Below are 27069 nucleotides of genomic sequence, written 5' to 3' on the forward strand. Positions count from 1 at the left end.
GCAACATCCTTGTAAATCTTTTCTGCACTGTTTCAATCTTATTGATATCTTCCCTGTAAGCGGGTATCCAGAACTGCACACACTACTCCAAATTAGGCCTCACAAACATTTTGTACAACCTCAACATAACATCCCAACTCCTGTACTCAGTACTTTGATTTATGAAGACCAGTATGCTGAAAAGTCTCTTTATGACCCTGCCTGTGACACGACTTTCAAGGAATTGTGGATCTGTATTCCCAGATTCCTCTGTTCTATCACACTCTTCAGTGTTCTACTGCTCACTGTGTAAGTCTTACCCTGGTTTGTCCTCCCAAAGTGCAACATCTCACATTTGTCTACATTAAATTACTTTTGTCATTTTTCAGCCCATTTTCCCAGCTAGTCCACATTCCACTGCAAGCTGCCTTGCTGTCTATTACCTCCCCAATCTTGGTGTCATCTGCAAATTTGCAGAACCAGTTTACCAGATTATCATCCAGATCACTGCTATAGATAACAACACCTGCAGTGATCCCTGCAATACCGTCAGAGAAGCAATCATCTACTGCCACTTTGTGGCTTTGAAGTCAATATCTAATCTAATTTACCTGTAAATAAGAAATCTTGCTCTTCTAAGACTCACTGATTCTCTGAATGGACAATCACAAATTCTTTCTCACACAGAGAGCATACTGATTCTCTTTTTTTTCTTAGATCCCAGTACCATCTACAGAAGGCTCATCATATTTTCCTCCATTCTTGACAATATAGCTGAAAGGGCCTCTTTCTTTCATGGACTATATAATTTAACAGTGCTTCTTCATGTATATGTTCCAGGTGCTTCGACCATTCTTGCTTCGGAGAATAAAAGCAGAGGTTGAAAAGAGCTTGCCTCCTAAAAAGGAAATCAAGATCTATGTTGGTCTTAGCAAAATGCAGAGGGAATGGTAAGTGAACAATTGTTGTTGAAGCTTGTAAACTTTCTTGGGGTCAGTTTCCAAGAATCTTTGTGATTCTGGTTGTAAAATTGCTTTGACTGACACCAGTTACCCAGCTTAGGTTTTATTCCAGCAAGCATGCTATAAGACCATAGGACATGCAGTAGGAGCAAAATTAGGCCATTCAGCCCATTGCGATTGCTCTGCCATTCTATCATGGCTGTTATTATCCCTCTCAACCCCATTCTCCTGCCTTCTCCCTATAACCTTTGAATCCCTTGCAAATCAAAAACCTATCAACCTCCACTTTAAATATACCCATTGACTTGACCTCCAATGCCCTGACAAAGAGCTCAATATTTTCTTCTCCTTTTATATATGCTATAATTGCTTAATTGTTTGCTTATATTTGTATAAGATCTGGTCGTAGTAATTATATAAAAATTGTGCTCCAATTGGATCATTATAAAGTGCATCCTTTCTGTTTTACTGTCAGTAAGCTGGTTAAAATACTGCAGTGAGACTGAAAGAAGGAGAATGATGGGTGACTATTTAGTTTTAGTTATGGGGTTTGACATGGATTTAGTTAATGGATTTGGCCCACTGTTGGATTTGACATAAATCTAGACTGACAGTCTCATGAGTCAGTGGTGCAACCCTTTGAGCATGTTGTAAGGGAGGTTTGTTTATCTGTTAGTTCAGCTGATTATTAAAAAAGTTCTCATGGGAAGAAATGGAGTTACGCAGCACACTGACAAATCCCGTAACAATTATTTCTCTGCCCTCCAGCAAAACATTTTTGTATGTTATTTTATTAAAATGTTGGATTAAGAATTTATGGATAAGACCATAAGACAGAAAAGAAGAATTAGGCCATATGGCCCATTGAATCTGCTCTTCCATTCCGTCATGGCTGATTTATTATCCTCAACCCCATTCTCCTGCCTTCTCCCTGTAACCTTTGATACCCTTACGAGAAGAACCTATTATCCTCTGCCTTAAGTATAGCCAGTGACTGACTTCCACAGCCATCTGTGCCAATGAACTCCACAGACTCATCACCCTTCGGATGAAGAAGTTCCTCCTCATCTCTGTTCTAAATGGATGTCCCTGTCTTCTGAGGCTGTCCCCTCTGTTCCTAGACTCGCCCACTATAGGAAACATTCTCTCCATATCCACTCTGTCAATATTAGATTGGTTTCAATGAGAATCTCCCCCCCCTTTTAATTTTTCTGAGCTCCAGCAAGTACAGGCTGAAAGCCATCAAAAACTCATATTAACCCTTTCATTCCAGGAGTCATTCTTGTGAACCTCCTCTGAACTCACTACAATGCCGACACATCTTTTCTTAGATAAAAGTCCCAAAACTACTCGCAGTACTGTATTCCAAATGCAATCTGAACATTTCCTTATAAAGTCTGAGCATTACCTCCTTGCTTTTATATTCCAGTCCTCTCCAAATGAATGCTAACATTGCATTTGCCTTCCTTAACACTGACTTAACCTGCAAGTTAATCCATAGGGAAGCCTGCACAAGGACTTCCAAGAAAATAGATTATCTTCTACCCATTTAGAAAATAGACTAAGGCTTTATTCCTTCTATAAAGTGCTTGACCATACACTTCCCTTCACTATATTTCTTCTGCCTAAACTGTCTAAGCCCTTCTATAGACTCCCTGCTTCCTCAACATTACCTGCCCCTCCACCTATCTTTGTATCACCCGCAAACTTGGTCACAAAACTATCAATTCCTTCATCCAAATTATTGACATATAATGTGAAAAGAAGTGGTCAGCACTGACCCCTTTGGAGTACCATAGTAACCAGCAGCCAACCAGAAAAGGCCTCCTTTATTCCCACTCTTTGCTTCCTGCCAGTCAGCCAAATGGCTATCCATGCAGTGTTGTTTTTTTTCCTGTAATACCATGGTCTCTGCTCATATTTAGCAGCCTTATGGATGGTACATTTTACACCTTTTTCCCTTGAGTTACTGAATCTTGGTGGGCCTGATTTTACATGATCTGGTAGTAACCATTTACGCTTTATCTGCCTAGACATTTCATATTATGAGATAAAGTACTGAGATTTTTTTAATACTGTTGAATTTTTTAATATTGATTTTGGTGTCTTCAGGTATACAAAAATATTAATGAAGGATATAGATATTCTAAACTCTGCTGGAAAAATGGACAAAATGCGTCTCTTGAACATCTTGATGCAATTGCGGAAATGCTGTAACCATCCATACCTTTTTGATGGCGCTGAGCCTGGCCCTCCTTATACTACAGATACTCATCTGGTCTCCAATTGTGGCAAGATGGTGGTTCTAGATAAACTGCTGCCGAAACTCAAAGAACAAAGTACGTACACAGAAACAGCTGCTGCTTCAATTTCTCTGTATTTTCTAATTCCTGCCTGACAAGGCTGACCACTCGGTGTGATTCTCTCCCTGTAACATCTGTAGTGCCTCAAGACTACTGGGTTTTCTCCTGTAATGTGGAGACTAAGTAAAACCTTGAGGTTAATTTCAGGGGATAAATGTGATTAACCCGACAGCGGTTTCTTCAAGCAATTTTTCAGCACATTGATATTTTTACTTTAAGGAGTATGGTTGATGCCTAAAGAATTGCACAGAAGTGCACTAGCTGTTATGGTGTAAGTGTGTACTGTGTTTGATTGCAATCCACTATTTTATGAGTTTGTTTTTTTTCTTACACGGGTGCAGAGGAAGTGGTCAGTGGGCATGCAGTATTCTAAGCAAAAATACTGATCTGACAACTGAGTAATATTGAACTAAGCCTTGTGTGGCCTTGTGTGACTTTAAAATACTGAAAATATATCCGTGCTCTGATTGAGATGACTGAACTTGACCTTCATAACACTGCTTAATTCTGCCCCTGCCTCAGCCCATATGACTTTGAAACCTTGTTATTAGTTCTGTACTTATTACAGTTTTCACTACCTATGCAATGACTCACATTCAAAAATAAATGGGGTATCTTGTCATGACTCCCCTCAAATCATGTTTTCCTATTATCCTGGCAGCTCCTTACTCACTGACATATAAAAATTCCTGTTCAGGTCAGAAGGCTTGGAGGGGATTAACTGTATATCTATAATGGAATTTGTTTATCTCTCCTGCATGGCTTATTTGGATCAAAAATTATTTTAGGTTTCTGTAACAAACTATTACCTACATGGACACCAAAATAGTGGACCTGCAAAGCAGCTGTTAACACCTTATTTACTTTGACTTCCATGTTTTATTAATGACTGTTTGTCCTAAAGATTCTAGAGTCCTCATTTTCAGCCAGATGACCCGTTTGATGGATATTCTTGAAGATTACTGTATGTGGCGTGGCTATGACTACTGTCGTCTTGATGGGCAAACACAGCATGAAGAAAGAGAGGTCTGTAATGATGTTTGCCTTGCTAGAGTAAAATGTGATTTTTGAGATTTCTTCAATGTTTAGCAATTGTTAGCATTACTTAGTGTAGCACTGGGTGAGAAGAAACAGAATATTTGTAATTTGATTCTTGTTTTATGTTGTGGTTTGGCTGTCCAAAAATTGGGCCGATTGGCAGTGAACCTATGTAGAATTGGAGATAAAGTAGTATCGAGCCACCTTGTGATACTGTTATATACCCTTCCTGAATCCTGTCATCATCTGATATCAACAGCCTTGAATTGTTCAGCTGGCCATAAAATCTTGGTTGATTTTATTTTTGCCTGCTCCTTTGGCTCAGTGACTTGAAGACAAAATCAGTAAACTCAGCGGCTGAATGAATCAGCTCATCGTGGTCTTGGAATCTGAACAGCCAGAAAATGACCTAGTCAGCTTTATATCAGAGGTTAAAATTGGAAAGAAAAATCACCCACGTACGGATTTTGTAGCGGCAGGATGAAAAGTGGGTGACCAATCTGCTCACAGGAAGTGGGTTGGTCATTAAATCCTGCCTTTAACAGTCATTTTATTTTCTATTTTCAACCACAGGCAGCTGGGTTTCCCGGGTCTTGGGAAACTCGGCAGCTGAAAGCAAGCAAGAAGGGCTGAAGCCATTTAGGTAAGTGTCTTTACAACACTGTGTATGGGCCAGGAGGAGCAGGAGCCTTTTTCTATGACCAGGAATCTTCCCAAAACATCCCTTGCAATAATTCTGCTCCCCTGATGCCCTTCAGATCTCCCAGCCACCGTCAGACACCCTAAAGTTCACTCTCATCCCTAATGCATTTCTCTGCTCACAAAAGGGCATAAGAAATAGAAGCAGTTCCGTGGGTGACTCTGAACTGAGCCTTGCTTTCCTCCCCAATCCCCATATCTCTTACCTGAAAATGTAAAAATCGGTTGATTTCATCTTGAATACATTCAAGACTGAACACCTGTAGAACCTTTATGGTGGAGTATTCATGGATTTACATCTGTCTGAGGGGTAAAAAATATCTCTATCGATTCCTTAAATGATCAACACTTTACCCTTACCCTCTGGCTCCTTGTTCCACATTATCCAAGTTTGAGGGCACAGCTTCTTTACATCTGCTCTGTCACTTTCTCTCAATCACTTTGGGTCTTTGACCTGAGATCAGTGCTCATTCTTCTAAACTCTAGTGAATATAAATCAATCTAATTCAATCTATGGTCCACTTGTCCCAGGCGTCAATTTAGTGAATAGGCGTAGGCTCAGTGAAGCAGGCTTCCTCTCAGAAGGCTTTTGTTTGTGTTGGGCTGGAACCCAACTTAAAGGAATTCCACAAGGCATTAAGGAAACTTGCCTTAGAATGGGTTTCCCTCCTCTATTCACTTCCTGAGGTAAGATTTTAATTGTTTCTGCAAATGGAGTTTATTGAAATGCTTACTATTTGTCCGCCTTCAGAAATTTATTTACATTGAACTTGCTGTTCTTGCATACTTTTTAAAATTTTACTATTTCATTCAGTCTTTTCCATACCATTCTTGTGCATCAAAACTACTGGAGTCACTGAGCCTAGCACAGTTCAATGGGCAGATATCTCAATGTAACCACGAGGGAGTCCGTGGGTATATTTAAGGCGGAAATTGATCGTTTCCTGATCGGTCAGGGCATCAAGGAAAATGGCAAGAAGGCAGGTATATGTGGTTCAAGTGGGATCTGGGATCAGCCATGATGGAATGGCAGAGCAGACTTGGGCTGAATGTCCTAATTCTGCTCCTATATCTTATGGTCTTATGAAGTGTAGGAAGTTGGATCTCACTTTTGCTCAAATCTTGAGCTTCTTGATAGCTAATGAAGAAAAACAGTGGCGTATCTCAGGAATACCCAGGCCAGCAGTTTTGGCAGTTTCTCTTAGAATAAAATCTTTTAAGAATCAATTGATATATTGCATTGCATTGTTTAGAAAGAGTTAACTGAATGAATCTAGCTACTTTTATCTTTTTTGCCTTTGTTTAAAACAGCGAGCTATAGATTCTTTCAATGCTGTCAACAGTACGAAGTTCATATTCATGCTGAGCACTAGAGCTGGAGGTCTGGGCATCAACCTTGCAACCGCAGATGTTGTTATTTTGTATGATTCGGATTGGAATCCACAAGTGGACTTGCAAGCTATGGTAAGTAGTGGGTCATCTTACTTTAAAAAGTTGAATTTGTACTACTTCTAGCTCAGTGGATAACGTTCTCACCTTTGAAACAGAGCATTATGAATTGAAGTTATAACTTAGTCATGTAATCTAGCATGGCATTTCAGTGTGCTAGTGAAGGGATGCAATAGTAGTAGACTAGCTGTCTTTTAGGCAAGGTCTGCATACTTAGGAGGGTATTCCATGATTAGCTGGATAATTGCTGTGTCCCATCAATATTTACTGCTCCAGTATTATTACATGTTTATATCATCATTAAACTTATTGTTGTATGTGACACCTCAACGTGTGAAAGTTAGCAAGGTGTCACATACAACAATAAGCCTAATAACTGGATAAATATGCATTACTGGGCCAATAAATATTGGATGATTATAAAAGTAGCTTTGCCCTTTTGTGACAGTATTAAGAATTGATAGAACCACTGCATTTTAAAGATATTATTTGCTTAGTTTAGGGCATGTGTTTGAGAGATGTAATGAAATATCATAATAAATTCCTTTCTTTCTTGTGTTTTCTTTTTATCTTTCTTCCTCTTTTCATTCTTTGTGCTTGTTTTCTTTTTGTTCTTTAATCAGCTCCTCATTAAACTCGAGGCAATTAATGCAAACCTGAGATTAAGACACCAACTGGAAATACTGTAAATGGCAAACTGCTAGCAATTGAAAGGGATAGGATGGGTTCATATTTCTACTGAGAAACCTTTGTAAGAAATTTTATTAGGAATTTAACTTTTTTCCAAAGAGATTTCCAGCCTAATCAATGTGCTGAAAAATTTTCTGGACCTTGGAATGTTAATGTTAATTCCTCACATAATGACTGCTGTTTTTGTTATATAAAGCACTACATGATGAAGTTGGACTAATAGTCATATTGTCATAACGATGCTGTTAATCACAAAAAAATTGGATTCATGAATGAAATAATTTCTGAGAATCTTACTATCATCCAGCAGCACTTACATCCACTGTGATGAAGTGTTTTGAAAGGTTGGTGATGAAACATATCAACTCCTGCCTAAGAAGCAAATTGGATCCACTCCAATTTGCCTACAGGCATAACAGGTCCACACCAGATGTCAGCTCATTGGCTCTTCACTCAACCCTTGATCATCTGGATAGTGAAGCTACATACATCACAATGTTCTTCATCAACTACTGTTTGGCACTCTGTACTATAACCCCCTCAAAACATAAGTTTCAGGAGTTTGGACTCAATATCTCCTTAATGCAAACAACAGGAATTCTGCAGTTGCTGGATATTCAAGCAACACACATCAAAGTTGCTGGTGAACGCAGCAGGCCAAGCAGCATCTGTAGGAAGAGGTGCAGTCGACGTTTCAGGCCAAGACCCTTCGTCAGGACTAACTGAAGGAAGTGAGTAAGGGATTTGAAAGTTGGAGGGGGAGGGGGAGATCCAAAATGATAGGAGAAGACAGGAGGGGGAGGGATAGAGCCAAGAGCTGGACAGGTGATAGGCAAAAGGGGATACGAGAGGATGATGGGACAGGAGGTTCCCCCCCCCCCCGTCTTTCTTCCCGGACCTCCTGTCCCATGATCCTCTCGTATCCCCTTTTGCCTATCACCTGTCCAGCTCTTGGCTCTATCCCTCCCCCTCCCACTTTCAAATCCCTTACTCACTCTTCCTTCAGTTAGTCCTGACAAAGGGTCTCGGCCTGAAACGTCCACTGCACCTCTTCCTACAGATGCTGCCTGGCCTGCTGCGTTCACCAGCAACTTTGATGTGTGTTGCTCTCCTTAATGCAATTGGATACTTGACTTCCTCACTTGCAGACCGCAGTCAATTCAGATTTGCAACAACATTTCCTCCACAATCTCTATCAGCACAGGTGCACCACAAGGCTCTGTGATTAGCCCCCTGCTCTGTTCACTTTGTACTTGCAAATGTAAGGCTAAGCACAGTTCTAATGCCATATATTATGTTTGCTGATGACATTGCTGAATCAAAGGAGGTGACGAATCAGCATGTGGGAGTGAAACTGAAAATTTGGCTGAGTGATGCCACAACCACCTCTCACTCATTGTCAACATGACCAAGGAGCTGGTTATTGACTTCAAGAGGAGGAAACCAGAGGTCCATGAGCCAGTTCTCATCGGTGGATCAGAGGTAGAGAGGATCAACAACTTAAAATTTCTCGATGTTATGATTTCAGAGGATCTATCCTGGGTTCAGCACATAAATGCCATTATGAAGAAAGTATGGCAGCGCCTCTACTTAGAAGTTTGTGAAGACTTGGCGTGACATCTAAAACATTGACAAACATATATAGATGTGTGGTGGAGTGTGTATTTACTTGGTTGCATCATGATTTGGTATGGAAATACCAATGCCCTTGAACAGAAAATCCTGGTTTTGGCCCAGTTCATTATGGGTAAAGGCCTTCCCACTGTTGAGCACACATCTACGGAGCGCTGTCACAGGAATGCAGCATTCATCATCAACAACCCCCACCATCCAGGTCATACTCTCTTCCTACTGCTATTATTAGGAAGAAAGTACAGGAGCCTCAAGACCCATACCACCAGGTTTAGGAACCGTTATTACCCTTCAACTATCAGGCTCTTGAATCAGAGGGGATAACCTCATTTAACTTTACTTGCCCCATCATTGAACTGTTCCCACAACCTATGGACTCTTCGTCTCATGTTCTTGATATTTAGTATTTATTTATTTGTCTTTTGTATTTGCAGTTTGTTGTCTTTTGTGCATTGGTTGTTTGTCCGTCCTGTTGGGTGAGATCTTTTATTGATTGTATTGTGGTTCTTGGATTTACTGTGTATGCCTGCAAGAAAATGAATCTCAGGGTTGTGCATAAATACTTTGATAATAAATTTATGTTGACCTTTGAAATTGAAACCAAAATTACATTGTTAACTGTTATTGTTTAAGGGTGTTTCCTTCCTCCTTTATTTTCTTCTTGGCCTAAAATATTGTCTTTTTCGACATATTAAGCCTTGAGTATTATTTATTTCCAGAAGATCTCTGTATGGTGAAGGTCTTTATAGTCAACAGACTACCCAACCTTCCAGATCCTGATCTAATCAATACGCACTGAATCTGATAAAGAATTGCTGCACTGCAATAAATAGATATCTCCTAGGAAAAAATTGCCATTGTTTGAAAGGGCTCAGGCTGTTTGTGGTATCCTCAATGTTATTCTAGCCAATGGTTTTGATTACAATTTGAATTTGGAACCATCTGACATACCTAGCTACAAATCATTTTGCTTTAACCCACGTGGACAATTTGAAATGTGCTTGTCTATATTATTAAGAAGTTAGTTTTAAGATGATTTTATATGACCTTTGTGTTTATTTTTGTAAAGCATACCAGTTTCAGAGATTGAGCAAAGGTTTTATAATATATTTAATATATATGCACAGGATTTAAAAAAAATAACAATTCTGTTTTAAAAGGATCGTGCTCATCGTATTGGCCAGAAAAAGACAGTTCGGGTATTTCGGCTTATCACTGATAACACAGTAGAGGAACGGATTGTGGAAAGGGCTGAGATGAAGTTGCGACTTGATTCTATTGTTATACAGCAAGGTATGAATGCATATCTGAAAATGTAGAACATAGAACAATACACCTGCCCATGATGATATGCAGGTCTCGATAATAATTTGTACTAAATGTATTATTTCTTTATATAATCCATATTTCATCTATTTCTTTCATAATCATTTGTCAATCTAAAAGCTTCTTAAACTCCATCAACAGCCTGTTTCCACTATTATCCCTTTAACCTATTCCAGGGACCTAGCGCTTCCCTTTTTAAAAAAAAATTCTGCCTCTCATGCCATCTTTAAACTTACCTGCTCTAAACTTAAAAACATTGATGTGGTGATTGACAGTTCTACTCTGAAGAAAAGATTCTGATTGTCTACAATATCTAATCCTGTCATAATTTAAAAAACCTCGATCAGGTCTCCCCTCAACCTCTGACGCTGTAGGGAGAACAACCCAAGTTTGTCCAGCCTTCCTTTATAAAGCCTAAATCCTTCAATCCAGTACCGTATCAGTGAACTTCTTCAGTACCCTCTTCAATCTCCACATTTTTCCTATAATGTGGAGACCAGAATGCACATATTTCAACTTGCTTTGGAAAAATTTCATCGACCCACCAACATCAAAATATTAGATTCCCATTATTCTGCAATCAAAAAGCATATGCCGAGAAATATTCTTTTGCCCTCTTATGGTGAGTCAGACGTGCACTCTGTATGGTCCTAATACCCATTCAAAACTCCTCCAAACATCCATGAAATTCCTTAAGGTTGAATTAATGATGACTGTCAGTTTCCATGAAGAACCATCCACTGCAACAGGGTCTATGCAGTTCCCATCAGGAGCTGCTTAGAAAGAAGGGGTCAGATCTTGCTGGTCAGGTCCCTTTGCTTGGACCAGTCTTGCTGGACTTATGTTCTGATACATAGTAGCCTCATCTGGAGTTGCGACTAGACCTCATCCCTGAAACAACCCTGATATAGACTTTGATAGCTGCCAAAACTGGAGTGGGCTTTGCTGTTTTTTCCTTAAAAATAGCTAATTGATTTTAAATGTTTAAATCATTAAAAATTTAACAATAATTACATCCCCTCAAAACACATAAATAATTAAAAACATTAAAGTGGAAGCAATTCAAAAATGTTAACATACAAACGTATAATTCAGAAAGTTCTCTTTGCCAGTGAACAAAGGAGGAAGGCATTTTGAGCATGGGTGATCAGGGAATACAGAGAGATGGGTCTCCTAAAAAGCATTCTGAATAGTAGTCCACAGAACAACAGATTTAAACCCAAGTCTCACTTTTGTTGATTTTTTGTAATAAATGATCATTCAGATGTCCCTTTGACAACCGTTGTCATTTTTTATGGGGAACTAGTTCAGAAGTTAATACTAAACACGGCCAGGACTAAAGAGACTGTAGATACTGGAATGTAGAGTAAAATAAAAACATACACTACACAGTGGAAAAATTGGACCACAGATGCTGTTTAACCCATTGAGTTCTGCCCGTATTACTCTTTTTATATGTATGTGTGTGTATATATATATATAGCCATGTTTAATTGCATCAAAATGGGTGCAGTCGTGTTTGACTACTTTGATGATGTCACAAAGGTTGGATGATCTTGTATTTGATAGTCACAGTGACTTTTAAAACTTATTGAATAATAGTTATTTTATCAAGCTTGTTGGCATAATTGAATGTAATTTAACAGCACAGAAACAAGATTTGACTCTGATAGTTAGAAAATAGACATGGTGAATGCTTGCTCTTTGAATTGAAGAAAAGTATATCATGGTGTTCTCCCAGGTTGAGTATCAGAACTGCTGATAAATATTAATAGTCTGTACACATGGAAACAGATTGCAGGATTGAGACATCACTGGTACCTGGATAGAAAAGAAAACCTGGACTTTGGGGGATTTGATGGAGATTTTCGAAATCTGCTGTAGCTAGCCTGTACTAAATGAGTTATTCTAGTCCTGATAGTCAGGGATGGTATTTCTCCGTTCCACTCCTCATTACTTCCAGCCTTAAGCTAAGGTAAAGCAGAGGATGAAAATCAGAATATTCCTGCCAATTGCTCTCCAGTGAGAATCCGGAATGATATGTTGCTGCATCCTGTGAGAGCTGGATCAGCATTCAATGTTAATTCTAATACGGTATGGCTGTTTGGGCTGTCGTAGCTTAGGGGTATTTCTGCCCATGAAACCAGATCCTAATCAATATCTCTACAATCAGGTAAAATAAACATAGCACTGGCAGGAAGAAGGAAGAATAAAATAGACATGTGCTAATTGGTGACAATTGAGTTCAGAAAGTTAGCCACATTCTGTTACATTCGGATTAGTTAATGGCTGCATTGCAGAGGACATCAGCAGTCAACTGTTTTTTGTTCTGCTTTTATTTATTCATTTCAGATGATTATTATTTGATTAATATCAAATCGGCACAAGAACTGATTTTGTAGAGAAGGCATTGTCTGTTTCTATGTATCATTTTCAGCTTTTGGCATTGCATTGCTTTATTAGGGAGACTAATTGACCAACAGACAAACAAACTCGGCAAGGATGAAATGTTGCAGATGATTCGTCACGGTGCGACCCATGTGTTTGCCACCAAAGACAGCGAGTTAACTGATGAGGACATTGACACTATACTAGAGAGAGGAGAAAAGAAGGTACATGTAAACTTTCATGAGTTTGTGTTTCTGCTCTTTTATGTATGATCAGTTAGTAAGTCAGGGACCAAAGCTTTAAGATAAAGAGTAAGAGATTTTGAAATGATTCAAGGAAGGCCTTTCCCACACAGGCAGTTCTTGAAACCTGAACCTTAACTGCCTGAGGGGATGGTGGAGGTCTTGAAATACCATGGCATTAAAGACTATGGCAGAGTGCTTGATCTGGACCAGGATAGGTATCTGATGCTACCATAGATATGGTGACTGAAGTGCCTATTTCTGTGCTGTACAACTCAATAAGAGTAACATTTTTTTGACTAGATGAATGTTGTCATAATGAAAAGGGATATTAATGGTTGGAAATTGAGATTTTTCCCTCACAAAGCTGCTGAGAAATGACACATAGACAACTTGGGCATGTTTCCTGACTAGAGATGGACAATGCCATTTCCTAGCTTGATTTTAACATCGTCTATGTATATTATTGGTTGGATGATAAATATTCAGAAACCCTGACTAGTCTTTTCCCATTTCGTAATGCAAGAGTACTGAAGTTAATAGTCAAGCCCTACTGACACCCCAATTAACATAAGTCAGGAATCAAATTCTGAGACCTTCTTCACTAATATGGCAGAGTTGATCTAATTAGCTGGGCTATCAAGGGAAACATAGTTTAGTTTTGGGCATTACATATTTCCATTGTTCCTTATCCTTTTCGTGGTCGTTGTTATCTTTTCTCTGAATCCATCCTTTTATACCATTGAACTATTTTGTTAAGTGAATTTTTTTTGTTGTAGACAGCTGAACTGAAAGAACGTTTGCAAAATCTTGGTGAGAGTTCTCTTCGATCATTTACAATGGAAACTGAAAGTTTGTATAGTTTTGAAGGAGAAGATTATAGGGGAAAACAGAAGGTAAGGTTGTGTTTATTAGTTTTGAATTTAGTTCTCAGTGGGTTTGCAATTTTATTCCATTTGACAATGTGTTGAATTCGTAAGTTTTATTTCCATGGTATCAATTCTGCAGAATAAAACATTTTAATTGGGTTCAATTTAAGACACCGTTAGAGCATTGCTAAAAGTGGTGTAAAACTTCTCCCATGAGCACCAATCTAAAATCACTTTCTGCGGTAGATATTCTACAGCCTCTCTAAGGAAACAGTGTATTGTCATTCGTACATTATTCCAAAGTGACTGTATATACGTGAAGTGACAGTTTATAGATTAAAATACAAAGAAGAAATTGCATTATGTATAACCTTTCCTAGCCAATAAAGGATCTTTGAAATGTGGTTAATGTTGTAACGTGGGAATGAAGCGGCCACAAATTTTCACAAACAGCTTTGCAACAAAGACCAATCTATTTTGTTGATATTGGTAGAAGGATACATATTGATCAAGATGTGGGGAATTCTACTATTTGTCTTAAACGAAAATGCCTTCTTAAGGAAAGAGGTGGGACATTGGAACTCTCAGAAAAGACTCGGCTCTCTAACAGCACAATATGTGGAGATGTGTTCCAAAAGGTTGCCTAGTTTTTACTTTTTATACCAGCAAATGAAACTTGTTTCCATCAAGAACCAAATTATTCACACAAAATTAAGCAATAAGAAGTCTGTGCTTTAGCCTCAAACCAGTTAGTGACTGCACTGAGACCAGTTGAGCTATTTTTGTGTATCTTTTAATATAATTCACATAGAAAGGAGTTATTAGGCATTTTCAATGTGCTTCCTTCTTGGTAGAGTTAATTAGTTAGTCACACTTTCTTGCTTTTTCTCCCTGCCTCTACTCTTTATTCCATCAGCCTCTCGTAGCTATCAAATGGATAGGTCTCTAATCTGGATTTTGGGTCCCATTTTAAAATTTAAACCTTGCTCCTGCCCTGCTTCACTGTACACTGGATTCCCTGCAGAAGTGTCTAGCACCTGTGGGTTTCTGATGTACAGCAGGGATGTGTAGCAGGAATCCTACTGAGGACATGACTTAGATTTTTAATCACCATTACCCAAAAATATTGTGAGGAATATCCGCTTAACTGAACAATCCTATTTTTGCTCCACCAGAACACATTTTGTCCATGGTGTTGCTTTCATAGCTTGTTCTGCCATCCTAAGATAGTTAAAATTTACTCTCTTCTGGACACAAAGCCCAACAGACAACATTATCTCTGTAACACACATAAAAGTTGCTGGTGAACGCAGCAGGCCAGGCAGCATCTCTAGGAAGAGGTGCAGTCGACGTTTCAGGCCGAGACCCTTCGTCAGGTGAGTCCTGACAAAGGGTCTCAGCCTGAAACGTCGACTGCACCTCTTCCTAGAGATGCTGCCTGGCCTGCTGCGTTCACCAGCAACTTTTATGTGTGTTGCTTGAATTTCCAGCATCTGCAGAATTCCTGTTGTTAACATTATTTCTGTCTTTAGTTATAGCAGAGATAAATTAATAGCTGCAAGAGTCCCATAGAGTTTGGTATCTGGGAAATTAATGATGTGGTATTTGAACAGGAGTACTTTATCTGCATTTACCATGAACATTTTCAGAAACATGACCTGTTCTAATTTGTCACATTTGTCGATGCCCATTTCATTAATGGGCTACAAAAAAAAGGTGCTGCCAGCTATTTCAAGAGGAACAAGAAACTATAAAATGCTGGAATTCCTGAACAAACACAGAAGATGCTGGAAACACTCAGCATGTCAACCAGTAACCCGGCGAGAGATAAGAGTCAACATTTCAGATCAGAGCCTCTTCTGAAAAATGAGAAAACATATATAATTTAGGTTCCAGTGAAGAGAAGCGTAGTATACTGATCTTGTTGTAGACTAAGTTATCAAATTGACAATTATTTTGAAAATATGCAGTTGGAGGCAAAAATAAATTGATGCAGAAAAGTACAGCCACACCTGTAGTGTAAAGAAAGTGTTATTACCTGAAATTGTTAATTTCAGGTTAATAGTCAAAAGGCTGCAAAATTACCAACTCAGACAATGAGGTATTGTTCCTCAAATTTGTATTGGGGATCGTCCAACAGCGTAGGCAGCAAATGACATAGAGGTCAGAATAGGATGGAGAATTAAAGTGGCAGGCAACTGGAACCTCACCATTGTCCTTGCGGTCAAAATGAAGTTTTTCAGCAAGGTGCTCAACCACTCTATATCAGACCTCTCCAATTTTGAGAAAACAGTATTATGAGCACTAGATGCAGTTCACTCAATTGGAGGTGTGAAATTCCACTGACTCACTTTTTACCCCATTGGCTTTCACATTCCTTGGATTGAACTCTAATTTCTGTTGTCTTCAGTGGGATGCTCCCACATACATTTTCCCCTCCTGTCCCTTCTCGGCATTTCAAAGGGACCATTCCTTTGGTGACTCTGGTTTGCTTTTTCATCTTCACCCATCACTCCCCTTCTCAATGTATTTTCCTATGCAACAATGGAAGATGCAATGTCTGCTTTATTACTACTTCTGTTTCCATCAACCAGTGACCCAAAGTTTTCCAGGTGAAGTGGCATTTTGCTGGCACTTCTTCCACTGAGTTTTCAATTGGGTCAGGTCTGTGTGTCAGTCGCCAAAATCAAGTAGACTAAAGTTCAATTAATCCTGTGATACTTTATTTGCTTATATTTGCAGCAGATGTTAATGACCAAGATCAATTCCTCAATATTATTTTTCAAACATATCACTTGTTAACTGGGAAACTGTACAAAACTATGTTGCTCAATCTTTTTGGTCAATGCCAAAAGATTGTCATTCGAAGTTATTACAAACATTAAAAATTGAATAAGAGCGTCAATAAACTTGACCCCAAAGTGGGCTCCGGAAATTTCAGTTTTCCCAGTCAACACCATGATGCATTTATCAAGCCCCTCAGCATTCTGAGTCCCATTTATAATTGCCTTCTATTTCTGCCCAATTAATCTGTGTCAACCTTACCAATTTGCATTTGAAATTTGCATCACAGTTTCTGGGAATTCCTTCACAGTTTTCATAAATCCTGGCCTTACTTTGGTCCTATTCCCACACTTGTTTGTTTTCCCGTTCACATTATTCCTTTTGCTGCCTCCCACTTTGATGTTCTGTTGTTGTTTGGCTGTTGTTTCTTACGCTTGCTGCTGTTTCAGTACTTTCTTGCTCTTATTAACACTAGTTTGTTTTCCCACTCCCACTTGCTCGGTCCCTTCCTCTGTCCTTCTCTGGTACCACATTTCATTCCCCAGTGCTGTTATGTACTAAGGACTCCATCCAAAAACGCAGTCCCTCTGCTAATAGCTTCCATTTGGCTCCCAACCCCAAGTGATGCAAACTCAACTTCTAGAGTGGGACTCTTACTCATAGCCTTAAACTGCTATTGTGGGATGGATACTTGTGTAAATATTTAGATACTCAATGTTTCCCTTTAGTTTTAGTGGAAGAATTAATATTTAATAGACAGGATAATGACTCTTATGATGTTAGGTAAAGGGATTTTAAAATGTCATGTGCCAGTAGGCAGCTGTGCATTCTTACAGTGCAGTTCTTTTGTTAGAAAACAAGGAATTATAAAACCCACAGTAAACAGCATCATTTACTCATCTTTACATAATTTACTAGGATTGGAAGAAATATGAAAATTTTAGCTAATGGCATAGGTTTTGCAACATAGCATTCATTATTTCTATTTAACTTTGTTTAGTTTTAGATTATGGGGAACTAAAGTACTTGGCACATGCTTTAATAGTATTTTTAAGTGCTTTTTCTCTGCTTACCTTAGTACATTGCCTCAAGTTGAATCTTTACTTTGTTTAGTACTGTATTTCATGCTTTTTAATGACTGCCATGGTTGAGAGGCTGCAACCTCCTTGTAGTCAAGAGTTGAGTTGAGAGCTGCCCTTAGACTGGCACTTCAGTTTGATTATTGCTTATTCTTCTCTTTTGATGTAAAATCTGCCCAGAAAAAAAACAATGTGGTTAGTGATTTATCAGCCAGTAATGGTCCATCTTCAATTATTCTTAAGAATCTGGTAAGGAATCACATTCTGGACGTTTTCCTGTCAATGAAATTTTGTTAGGTAAAGTGTTTAAAGATTTACTCTGAATGCCAAATATAGAATAGAGATTTATTTCCTAGTCAAGATTTTTTGTGACTTGGTGGGAAACCTGTAGATGATGAATATAGTACACTTTTCTTCCTTTGAAGTGGCAGAGGTGACAGGTTTGGGAGATGCTATTAGAGTAGCCAAGGTAGGTAAAGGGTACAGAATGAAGCCCTGTATTGTTGAGTGGATGAATGTTTATGCTAAACACAAGAGATTATGCAGATATTACAAATCCAGAGTAACACAAACAAAATGCTGCAGGATCTCAGCAGGTCGGGCAGCATCTATGGAAATGATTGAACAGTTGACATTTCAAGCTGGGAATCTTCTTCAAGACTGGAAAGGAAGGAGGAAGATGCCAGAATAAAAAGGTGGTGGAAGGGAGGAGAACAAGCTAGATGGTGATAGGTGAAGCCTGGTGTAGAGAATCATGTGTTGGATGTGGAAACTCATGGCGAGGTAGGTGAGGACAAGAGGAACTCTATCCCTGTAAAGGCAGCGGGAAGATGGGGTGAGCGTGGATGTTTGGGAAATGGTGGAGTTGCGGGTGGGGGTAGCATCAACAGTGGAGGAAGGGAAACCATGTACAGTAAAGAAGGAGGACATCGCTGATGTCCTGGAAAGGAAACCTTATCCTGGGAACAGATGCAGCGGAAACAAAAGAACTGGGAAAAGGGAATAGCATCCTTGTAGGAGACAGGGTAGGAACAGGTATAGTCAAGATTGTCATGGAATTGGTATGTTTATAAAAGGTGCCCATAGGTAGTTTGTCTCCAGAGATATAGACAGAGAGATCAAGAAAAGGGAGAGGGGTATCAAAAATGGACCAAGTGAATTTAAGAGAAGGGTGGAAGTTGGAGGCAAAGTTGGTAAAATTAATGAGCTAAGCATGGGGGCATGAAGTAACACCAAAGCAGTCAACAATGTAGAGCAGAAAGAGCTGGGGAGCATTACCAGAAATCGTGGAACACGGATGGTTCCACATAGTCAACGAAAAGGCAGGCATAGCCCATGGCTACCCCTTGAGTTTGGAGTAAGTAGGAGGAGCTGAAGGAGAATTTGTTGAGGGTGAAGACTGGGAGGGGATGAAGTGTCAATCAAATAGCTTATTCCTTCCTTAGACTGTATTGTTGAGTATTATTTGAGTTGCACTAAAACAGACTGGTGGAGAATATTCTTATACACACCTGATTTTTTTTTTAACTTTTGGATATGGCTTTGAGTGACAGGAGAATTATTTACTGCAGAAAAAAAATCATACGATCCACTGGTTCAACCACAGTGTGTATGATGAGCGTCTGTTCAATGTCTCCTCATATGTTGGGGAATTTATTAATAGTAATGCTACTGAATGTCAATTGTAGATGGTTATCCAATATCTTATGAGAGATGCTCATTACCTGACTTGTGTATCAGTGGCACTTATCAGCCTTTCCCTGAATGATGTGCAGGTCTTGCTGCATGCAAGCATGGCCTACTTATTTTCTAAGGACTTACAAATGAAATTGAGCATTGTGCTATCAGCAGTAAACATCCACAGTTCTGATTTTGAGGAAGGAAAGGAGGTTCAGCAGTTCCACCCAAACTGAATTGCTAGTGGAACTGTATTTCTGCCCTGAAATATTAATTTTGTTTCTCTCTGCACAGTTGCTACCTGCTGAGTGTCTCATGCTGAGTGTCTCCAGCATTGTTAGATTTTACCACTAATTGGTGTCAATTAAATTCAAGCAATGCCTGAATCTGGAAATACTTAAAGTATTCTGCTACTGCTCAGATTTAGTGGTCAGTTTAAACTGAAATTAAAAATTGCTCATTATGTTGGGCACCTGGCAAACAAGTAATACAATTGGAATGAAAATCTGTATAATGTTATATTATCCTTGCAGATGCATTATCCAGCATATGTGATTTGATGATTATGTGTTCCTTTTAAATGCACAACATGATTGAAAGCTTACTTTTGTGATAAACAGATTGGGTTGACAGAGTGGATCGAACCACCCAAACGAGAACGAAAAGCCAATTATGCAGTGGATGCATATTTCCGGGAGGCTTTACGTGTCAGTGAGCCGAGAGCCCCAAAGGTAAAGCAGAATATAAAACAGTGTTTGCAAAGGTTTGTTTAAGGGGGTCTACTCTCATTCAAAATTACTTCAGCTGAGCAAATTTTGGGAAATGATTTAAATCACTAAATAATCCAAAAATGAAATAAAACATTTATAATGTAGCTCTGGATATGGATGACCCCGGCATTTCCAGGAAGAATATTCATCTATCATAAATTGCCAATGATAAGCCGTATTTACATCTGCATTCCAAGCATTATAAAAAACTTGTCCTCTTTTGTAAAAACTATGTTTGTGCTTCTGTTAGATGAAGCACACAGGAATATCTTTCTTTGTGTCACTAGATGGCAGTTTGAAATATTTCTCAGGACACTAAAGCTGATGCTTTTCATGCCTGCTACTGAAATTAATTTCCATTTATTTAATGGAACTGAATTTTGGAAGTGGATATGCAGAAAGTCAAGTGTGTTGCATATTTGACACATGAGAAGAAAAATTTTATCCTCATGTGTTTCCAGACAGGGCTTGGAAATTTAGACAAAAATAAAACTAAGAAATTTACCTCAGTCATGTGTGCAAATGACCTTTGTGTGGCATGTCCATCTGCTTCCTAAATGTAGTTCCATTAAAATCAGTGTCATTTTATTTGGAAATGGAGTTCAACACCTGTATGGTATGTTTTGACATTATACAGCTCTTGCTGTTTTCAAATAGATTGTGGCTGGTACTGGAGCAAAATATTAGTAAAACAATCCAGTTACTACAATCTTATTCTTTGGAATTATTCATCAAAATCTTTACATGCTATGCCTCGCTTCTTTCAAATCCTTTCTTGCATTATTAGGTTTGACTGCACTATTGGTTTAATGATTGTGTTTATTCCTATATTCTGCTCTCTAGTCTTTTTATTTCTTATGTTTTCCTGATCCTTGATGTTCTCGAGTCTCATAAAATAGTTGTCCTATAATATCCTTTTAATTTTACTGAAGTGATATCTCAGAGCTTATTTTGCTCAACTCCTGCTGTGAAATGCTGGGATTTTTACTTGAATTAAAGTACCCATTGATTGCACTAGAAAAACAAATTGGTTGTGTTAGCTACAGTAACAAGTGACTGTTTCAAAACTGACTATTTTGCACAATAAAGTTTAAATTATTCCTCAATATTTCCTTTGATCATTCCTTAATGTAGGCTTGATGCCTGAAGCCACATATAGATCTAGAAACTGTATTGTATAGCGCTATTTTTTTTAAAGCCACATAGTCCATGTTCAATTTTACGTTGGGCAAATCAAATGAGCAATTATTTCAGGGTAAAGTTATGCCAATCACAAAATTGAACTGGGCACTTCACTTTAGCACACCTGATGTTTTCCCATGTGCTTTGCAATGACATTATTCGTATAGAGCCTTTCTGCCTATATTGACATAAACTGGAGGTCAAAGTTCCACATAGTGTGTATTGGAAAGAAGTGTCATTCAAACTAGAAACAGGTTCTTATGTTCATTATATTTAAAGAGACAGGCACAGGGACAATTTCAGGCTCACTGCCAGCTGCTCAACTTTCTTCTGGAGTATTCTTAGACTTAAGAAGGAGTGATTTTTTTTAATATCTTGCTACCAAGTCAGTGTCCCCTTGGCCACTCTGACAACATTCCATTACTTGAGGCATAAGTATGACTGAAGTTGAGTATGTGGGGAAGGTCAGGGACCTCATTGTCAGATGCTTATCTGATTAAAGGACCCTAGTCCTAGTGATGCTGCTTCCTAGTCCTAGTCTTCAGGGATGCTGCTTCCTTTCTGAACTTTGTCTCATGAGCAATACATTGATAGGGTTAAGGTTTTCAATGCTGTCATCAGAGGGGTATATGACATTTTTTGCAGAACCTTCAGCTCTACTGTCATGCCTGGACTGGTCTATGAGTGCTGGTCATGTCAACGCTCATCTTCCTTCCTCCAGGATCATTCCAAGTGACTGCTGCCGTTTTTCTCAATTTACTGCTTCTTTGAGTACGTTCACATGGAGCGCTGCCACAAGAAAGCAGCATTCTTCATCAAAGACCCCACCATCCAGGCCATGCTCTCTTCTCGCTGCTACCATCAGGCAGAAGGTACAGGAGACTTGGGTTCCACACCACCAGGTTCAAGAACAGTTATTACCCTGCAATCATCAGGCTCCTGAATTAGCTTGTATATCTACACTCAGCATAACTCTGAACTGATTTCAAAATCTACAGACCCACTGTCAAGGACCATGCAACTCATGTTCTCAGTACTTTTTCCTTTTTTTATTTGCAGTTTGTCCTCTTTTGCTCATTGATTGTTTTTCAAACTTTGTTTATGTATATTCTTTCATAAATTCTATTGTATTTCTTTATTTCCCTGTAAATGCCTACAGAAAATGAATCTCTTGATAGTATATAGTAACATAAACTTGCTTTGATAAATATAAGCCTTTTACTTCCCGTTTGAGGCACTGTACACGTGTACGAATTATTTCATCATCTTGATTTCAGTAAAGTGACAGTGGCATCCTGGGCATTACAATATGCTAGCATTGAGTGCACTCCTGTGCCCATCATGGTCTCTCTTAATAACCAGACTTTTTAATTAACAGATGGTACGTACTCCTTCAACTTACAGTTGTATGTCAATCATGAGATGAATTTCATAATACTTTGACATATTTTCATAACTCCAACACTCAAGAAATGCAACATTGCCAGACATTTTAAAGCTTACTATTGTCCTAAGGGAAGTATCCTGGGGTCAATTACCACCTCTACTTTCTGGCTGCACACATTGACCAATCACACCAAATCACACCTCCCTGATGATATACAAGTCCTTCTAAGGAATGGATGTTGAAAGAAAGTGTCGTGTCCTGAAAATGAGAGTTTGTTCCCTGTCCCAGTCAAGAAATCTGCTCCCTCTTGTTCTTTTAAACCAGTTCACCTTCTTATGATGTATCTTTTCTTCCTATGTAGTTGCTTATTTAAATTTGCCCATTTCTCCATCCCCTTTTTTCTTTTGGTAAAAGTATTATTTTTCATTGCACTGTATTATGTAAATATAGTTTGTTATCCAGCTTGTTTTCCATTGCTGCTTCATGCAAACACAAAGTGATCCAGGGAAGATCTTGATTTATAACATGCCACCGAGATTTGGACAGTGCTGCTAGGAAGAATACATCCAATTGCATTAAAAATGTAGATGACTCTTTTGATGTATTAAATATTTAATGATTAGAACTGTGATCTAATTTAGTTGGTTGCTTTACTGTAATTTAAAAATGTAAGGATTAACCTTTGAGCAAGAACTAGAAGTATTTCAGAAGGAGCAGAGGTATGAGAAACAAATATGAAAGAAAAGTTTTTTGAGAAAATCAAAGCTCCAGTCTCTTATGCAGTAAGTTTTTGTTTGACTGTAATCATTTATTATTATAGGCACCTCGACCTCCAAAGCAGCCAAGTATTCAAGATTTCCAGTTTTTTCCACCACGTCTATTTGAACTATTGGAGAAAGAAATCCTTTCCTACAGGAAAAGCATAGGTTACAAGGTATTGCAGTGCAAATGTCTGTTATTATGGACTCAGGCCAAAGCATGTTGAAAGGTGCTATTGAATGCATAATTAATGGGCATGGTGACATTTTTTGCAGTGCCTCTGGAAATGTTAGTTATACTGTAGTATAATCAGCCTTAGCAGCACTGCACAAAGCAAACCTTTTTCCCCTCTAAAAATTCCTTTATATCTATGTAGGAATCTTAAATTGGGGAAGCAAATCATGAAGAAGCATTCAAGTTCACTTGAGAGATACTCTTATAGCTATCAAAAGTTTGACTGCATCTTCCATTTTAAAGGAAACATGCATTTGTGTGGGGCAAGTGCATGATTTTGTGACCTCATTTGTCCTGCATGGAATATTGTCTGTTGAACTTCCTCATGAAGACTAATGTATGAATAATGGTCCTTGGTTAAATTAATGCAGGTGGCTCCTATTCAGCTTGCTTTAGATATTAAGAGGAACTGGAAAACATTTTAGCATAGCAGATGTCCTCGTGTTTCAAAGATGGAGCCTTGTTCCCTGTATTTTTTTCTTAGTTTTATGTATATTACAAATATTAGTGCTCGAAGCTCAAAATGTGGTCTTTTAAAAATAATATATTGTAAACCAGCAACCTCTATGATGAAGTGCAATTCATTCAGCTGGAAGGTTTACTTACTCATCTGTTCAATCTGTTACTGTTTGGATTATCAGTAGAATGTGACTTTTTTTTAATTGGGAGAATTGCAAAGAACCAGATAGCCAAAGAAAAGCTGGATCGAAAAACTAGAATAGTACTGGGGCCATTAAGGCTGTTTTGCAGTGATCAATAGTATTTTTGCTTTGTAACTCTTGAATGTTTTCTCTTCTGGGAAATGTATCAGCCTGGCTTAAGCAGATTTTCCTGTAATTTAGAACAAACTTGCTTTGGAGTAGGGCTGAATTTCTCTGAATACAACTTGAAGTGTGACTTAATGATATGATTGTAGGTCCCTAGAAATCCTGACTTGCATAATGCAGCACAAGTACAGAAGGAAGAACAGCGGAAGATCGATGATGCACTCCCTCTGAATCAGAAGGAAATTGAAGAAAAAGAAAGGCTCCTAACACAGGTTTGCACCAAAGTTTACTTCAATTTTTAGGTGTATGATAGTATTGATCCTTTCATCATTGTTACTGGAATATCTTAAATCTTGTTTACCTTGTGTATTACAATATCACTATAAAATTGTCACAAAAACTGATTACTTGTATAAGCAAGTTAATTGGGTTTTCTAGTTTGTGTATCTATGATTGGAATTTATGGCATGGTATGAGATCAAGAAAGAACTAGCTTGCAGTGATCAGGCACAAAGTTAAGACACAACTGGATACTTTGTAAATGTGATTTTTTTTTTGCCAAATCTATCCTTTCAGACAGAGATTTCCAGAATCTTAGGGAGGTAACCAATACCACTAATAACATTAAAAGCATAAAAAAAGTAAAAATGTCAAAAATATTAAATTGCTCAATTTCAGTTGGAAATTCCTTCAGTGATGTTTGACCCAAATGCATTGTCTGTGCCAAGGATTGAGTATCTCCCTCAGATGAGAATGCAGCAGCTTTAAAGGTGTTTTATATTGTTATCTTGTGTGGACTTAAACAGAGGATTGCTCTTGTTTCTTTAAGTGCATCTTGGATGCAAATCCTCCAAGATGCCTACATTGGGTATCACCATTCATTCATCTGATGAATATAGTTTCCAGATTGCCATCAGAATGCAGTGTGTAATTACAAACCATATTGGTAATGCATTTGCTTGGATTTCCATCACTGCAATTGTTTCGGGTTTTAAATATATTTTTAGAAAGTAATCTATTTGTAGTGTCAATAAGATTGATTCAGGCTTATTAATATTTAACTGAAGTTGATGGAAACCATAAATGTCCATATTTAATGATATCTTGTAGTCATGATAAATTACCTTAATTTTCCTGTCTATAATTTCTAGTAAAACTGCTGCATTTAGTGATTATTTATTAGTTGTTTTTAACAATGAATTTGCTGTCTGGATTTAAGAGTTAATTGCATTACTCAAATTGACCCTAACATATTACTTAGGGCTTCACAACTTGGAACAAACGGGACTTCAATCAATTCATCAAAGCCAATGAGAAATATGGCCGGGATGACATCGATAATATTGCTCGTGAGGTTGAGGGAAAGACCCCTGAAGAGGTCATTGAATATTCAGGTAAATCCTTTCCCTGTGTATTAAAGAATCAGTGTATTTTAAATTCTGGTTATGGATCTTAAATCCTCATCAAAGCTAGATCAGAATAAAATCTTCTAAACAATCTTCCATAAATATTTGTATTTGCCTCCACTCATTGATCTTCATTTTCTTCCAATTTAAAATGATTTTTTTTTCCAAAATAAACCCCTTAACTGTTGTGGAATCTTAGTCACCAGGGTAGCAGAAGTCTTCCTGCCACCCCCCTCCTGAATAGAAATAGCAAATGAGAAGTAGTTTTAGAGTAACCATACTATCTTTAAAAAATACCACATATGCTACTTTTTCAGTTGGAAATGTTAGTACAGGTGCACATTCCTTTATCCGAAATTCTGAAATCCAAAAAGCTCCAAAAACCAAAGTTTTTTTTCGCCAACAGCTGCCTCACTCAGGTGTGACAGATGTCAGTTGTGGCTCTGCATTACTGCTTACACGTGCATTTGCTGTTCGCTGATATTTTGTGTTCACTGTTGACTTTGTGTTTAATTTCACTGTGAAAATGTCAAAAAGAGCTGCAGATACCCCTATGGGTAACAATGAGAAAAAGAGAAGGAATCTTCTCTATCAGTAACGCAGAAAGTGGAGTTATTGCAGAAGCTTGTCTGTGTGGCGTCTTACTGAAGAAAATAGTGTCGGAGCTACCACTGTATATGGTTTAAATAAACAGAAAGACAAGTTTCTTAAGTTTTATAGTGACAGTGACTTTCTACATTTTTTCCAATAAGTCATTTACCATGTGTTTGATTCGGTTCGTTTGAAGCTGTATATTTTTATGTTTTATTGAATGTTTTTGTTGGAAATAAAATTTCTTCTTGTCACTTTTCCATAAACAATACAGTATAACAATTATTTACATGGCATTTACATTGTATTAGGTATTATAAGTAATCTAGAGATGATTTAAAGTATACGGGAGGATGTGCGTAGGTTTGGTGCGCTGCTGGGTCCTAAAGTCCACCGCACTGAGACAGGTTAAATAAGGGACTTGAGCATACATGTTTTTTGGTATTGGGGGAGGGAGGGGGGGGGTTCTGAAATCCAAAAAATTCTGAATTCCGAAATGCAATTGGCCCCAAGGATTTCAGATTAGGGATTGTAGACCTGTAATGGGAGCAGTGATAATTACTGTGATATTACATATGCCTGTTTACTGCAGGTTGTTTCAAAGCTATGGTTCAGCATTGATTTATTTATTTCAGCTGTTTTCTGGGAACGTTGTAATGAACTGCAGGATATTGAGAAGATTATGGCCCAAATTGAGCGTGGAGAATCAAGGATTCAACGACGGATTAGCATAAAGAAGGCCTTAGATGCAAAGGTGATTTTAGTTCAGTATCTCCAAATACGTGCATATAGTTAG

The 27069-nt window shown here is 38.2% G+C and overlaps 1 protein-coding gene across 4 annotated transcripts in view; it reads left to right on the forward strand.

Moving 5' to 3' along the window:
- The window catches only part of smarca1 (SWI/SNF related, matrix associated, actin dependent regulator of chromatin, subfamily a, member 1), a 101772-nt gene that overhangs the window by 55170 nt on the left and 19533 nt on the right, over positions 1-27069 (forward strand). For all 4 annotated transcript variants that reach the window (XM_063060932.1, XM_063060934.1, XM_063060933.1 and 1 more), the window contains 12 exons: positions 820-929; positions 3054-3280; positions 4209-4330; positions 6353-6505; positions 9973-10105; positions 12602-12750; positions 13548-13664; positions 19798-19908; positions 23337-23450; positions 24426-24548; positions 25538-25670; positions 26909-27027. In XM_063060932.1, the coding sequence (XP_062917002.1) occupies positions 820-929; positions 3054-3280; positions 4209-4330; positions 6353-6505; positions 9973-10105; positions 12602-12750; positions 13548-13664; positions 19798-19908; positions 23337-23450; positions 24426-24548; positions 25538-25670; positions 26909-27027 (1611 nt within the window). The remainder of the gene's footprint in view (positions 1-819; positions 930-3053; positions 3281-4208; positions 4331-6352; positions 6506-9972; positions 10106-12601; positions 12751-13547; positions 13665-19797; positions 19909-23336; positions 23451-24425; positions 24549-25537; positions 25671-26908; positions 27028-27069) is intronic.

The sequence above is a fragment of the Mobula hypostoma genome, chromosome 10 (assembly GCF_963921235.1).
Source record: "Mobula hypostoma chromosome 10, sMobHyp1.1, whole genome shotgun sequence".
Lineage (NCBI taxonomy): Eukaryota > Metazoa > Chordata > Chondrichthyes > Myliobatiformes > Myliobatidae > Mobula > Mobula hypostoma.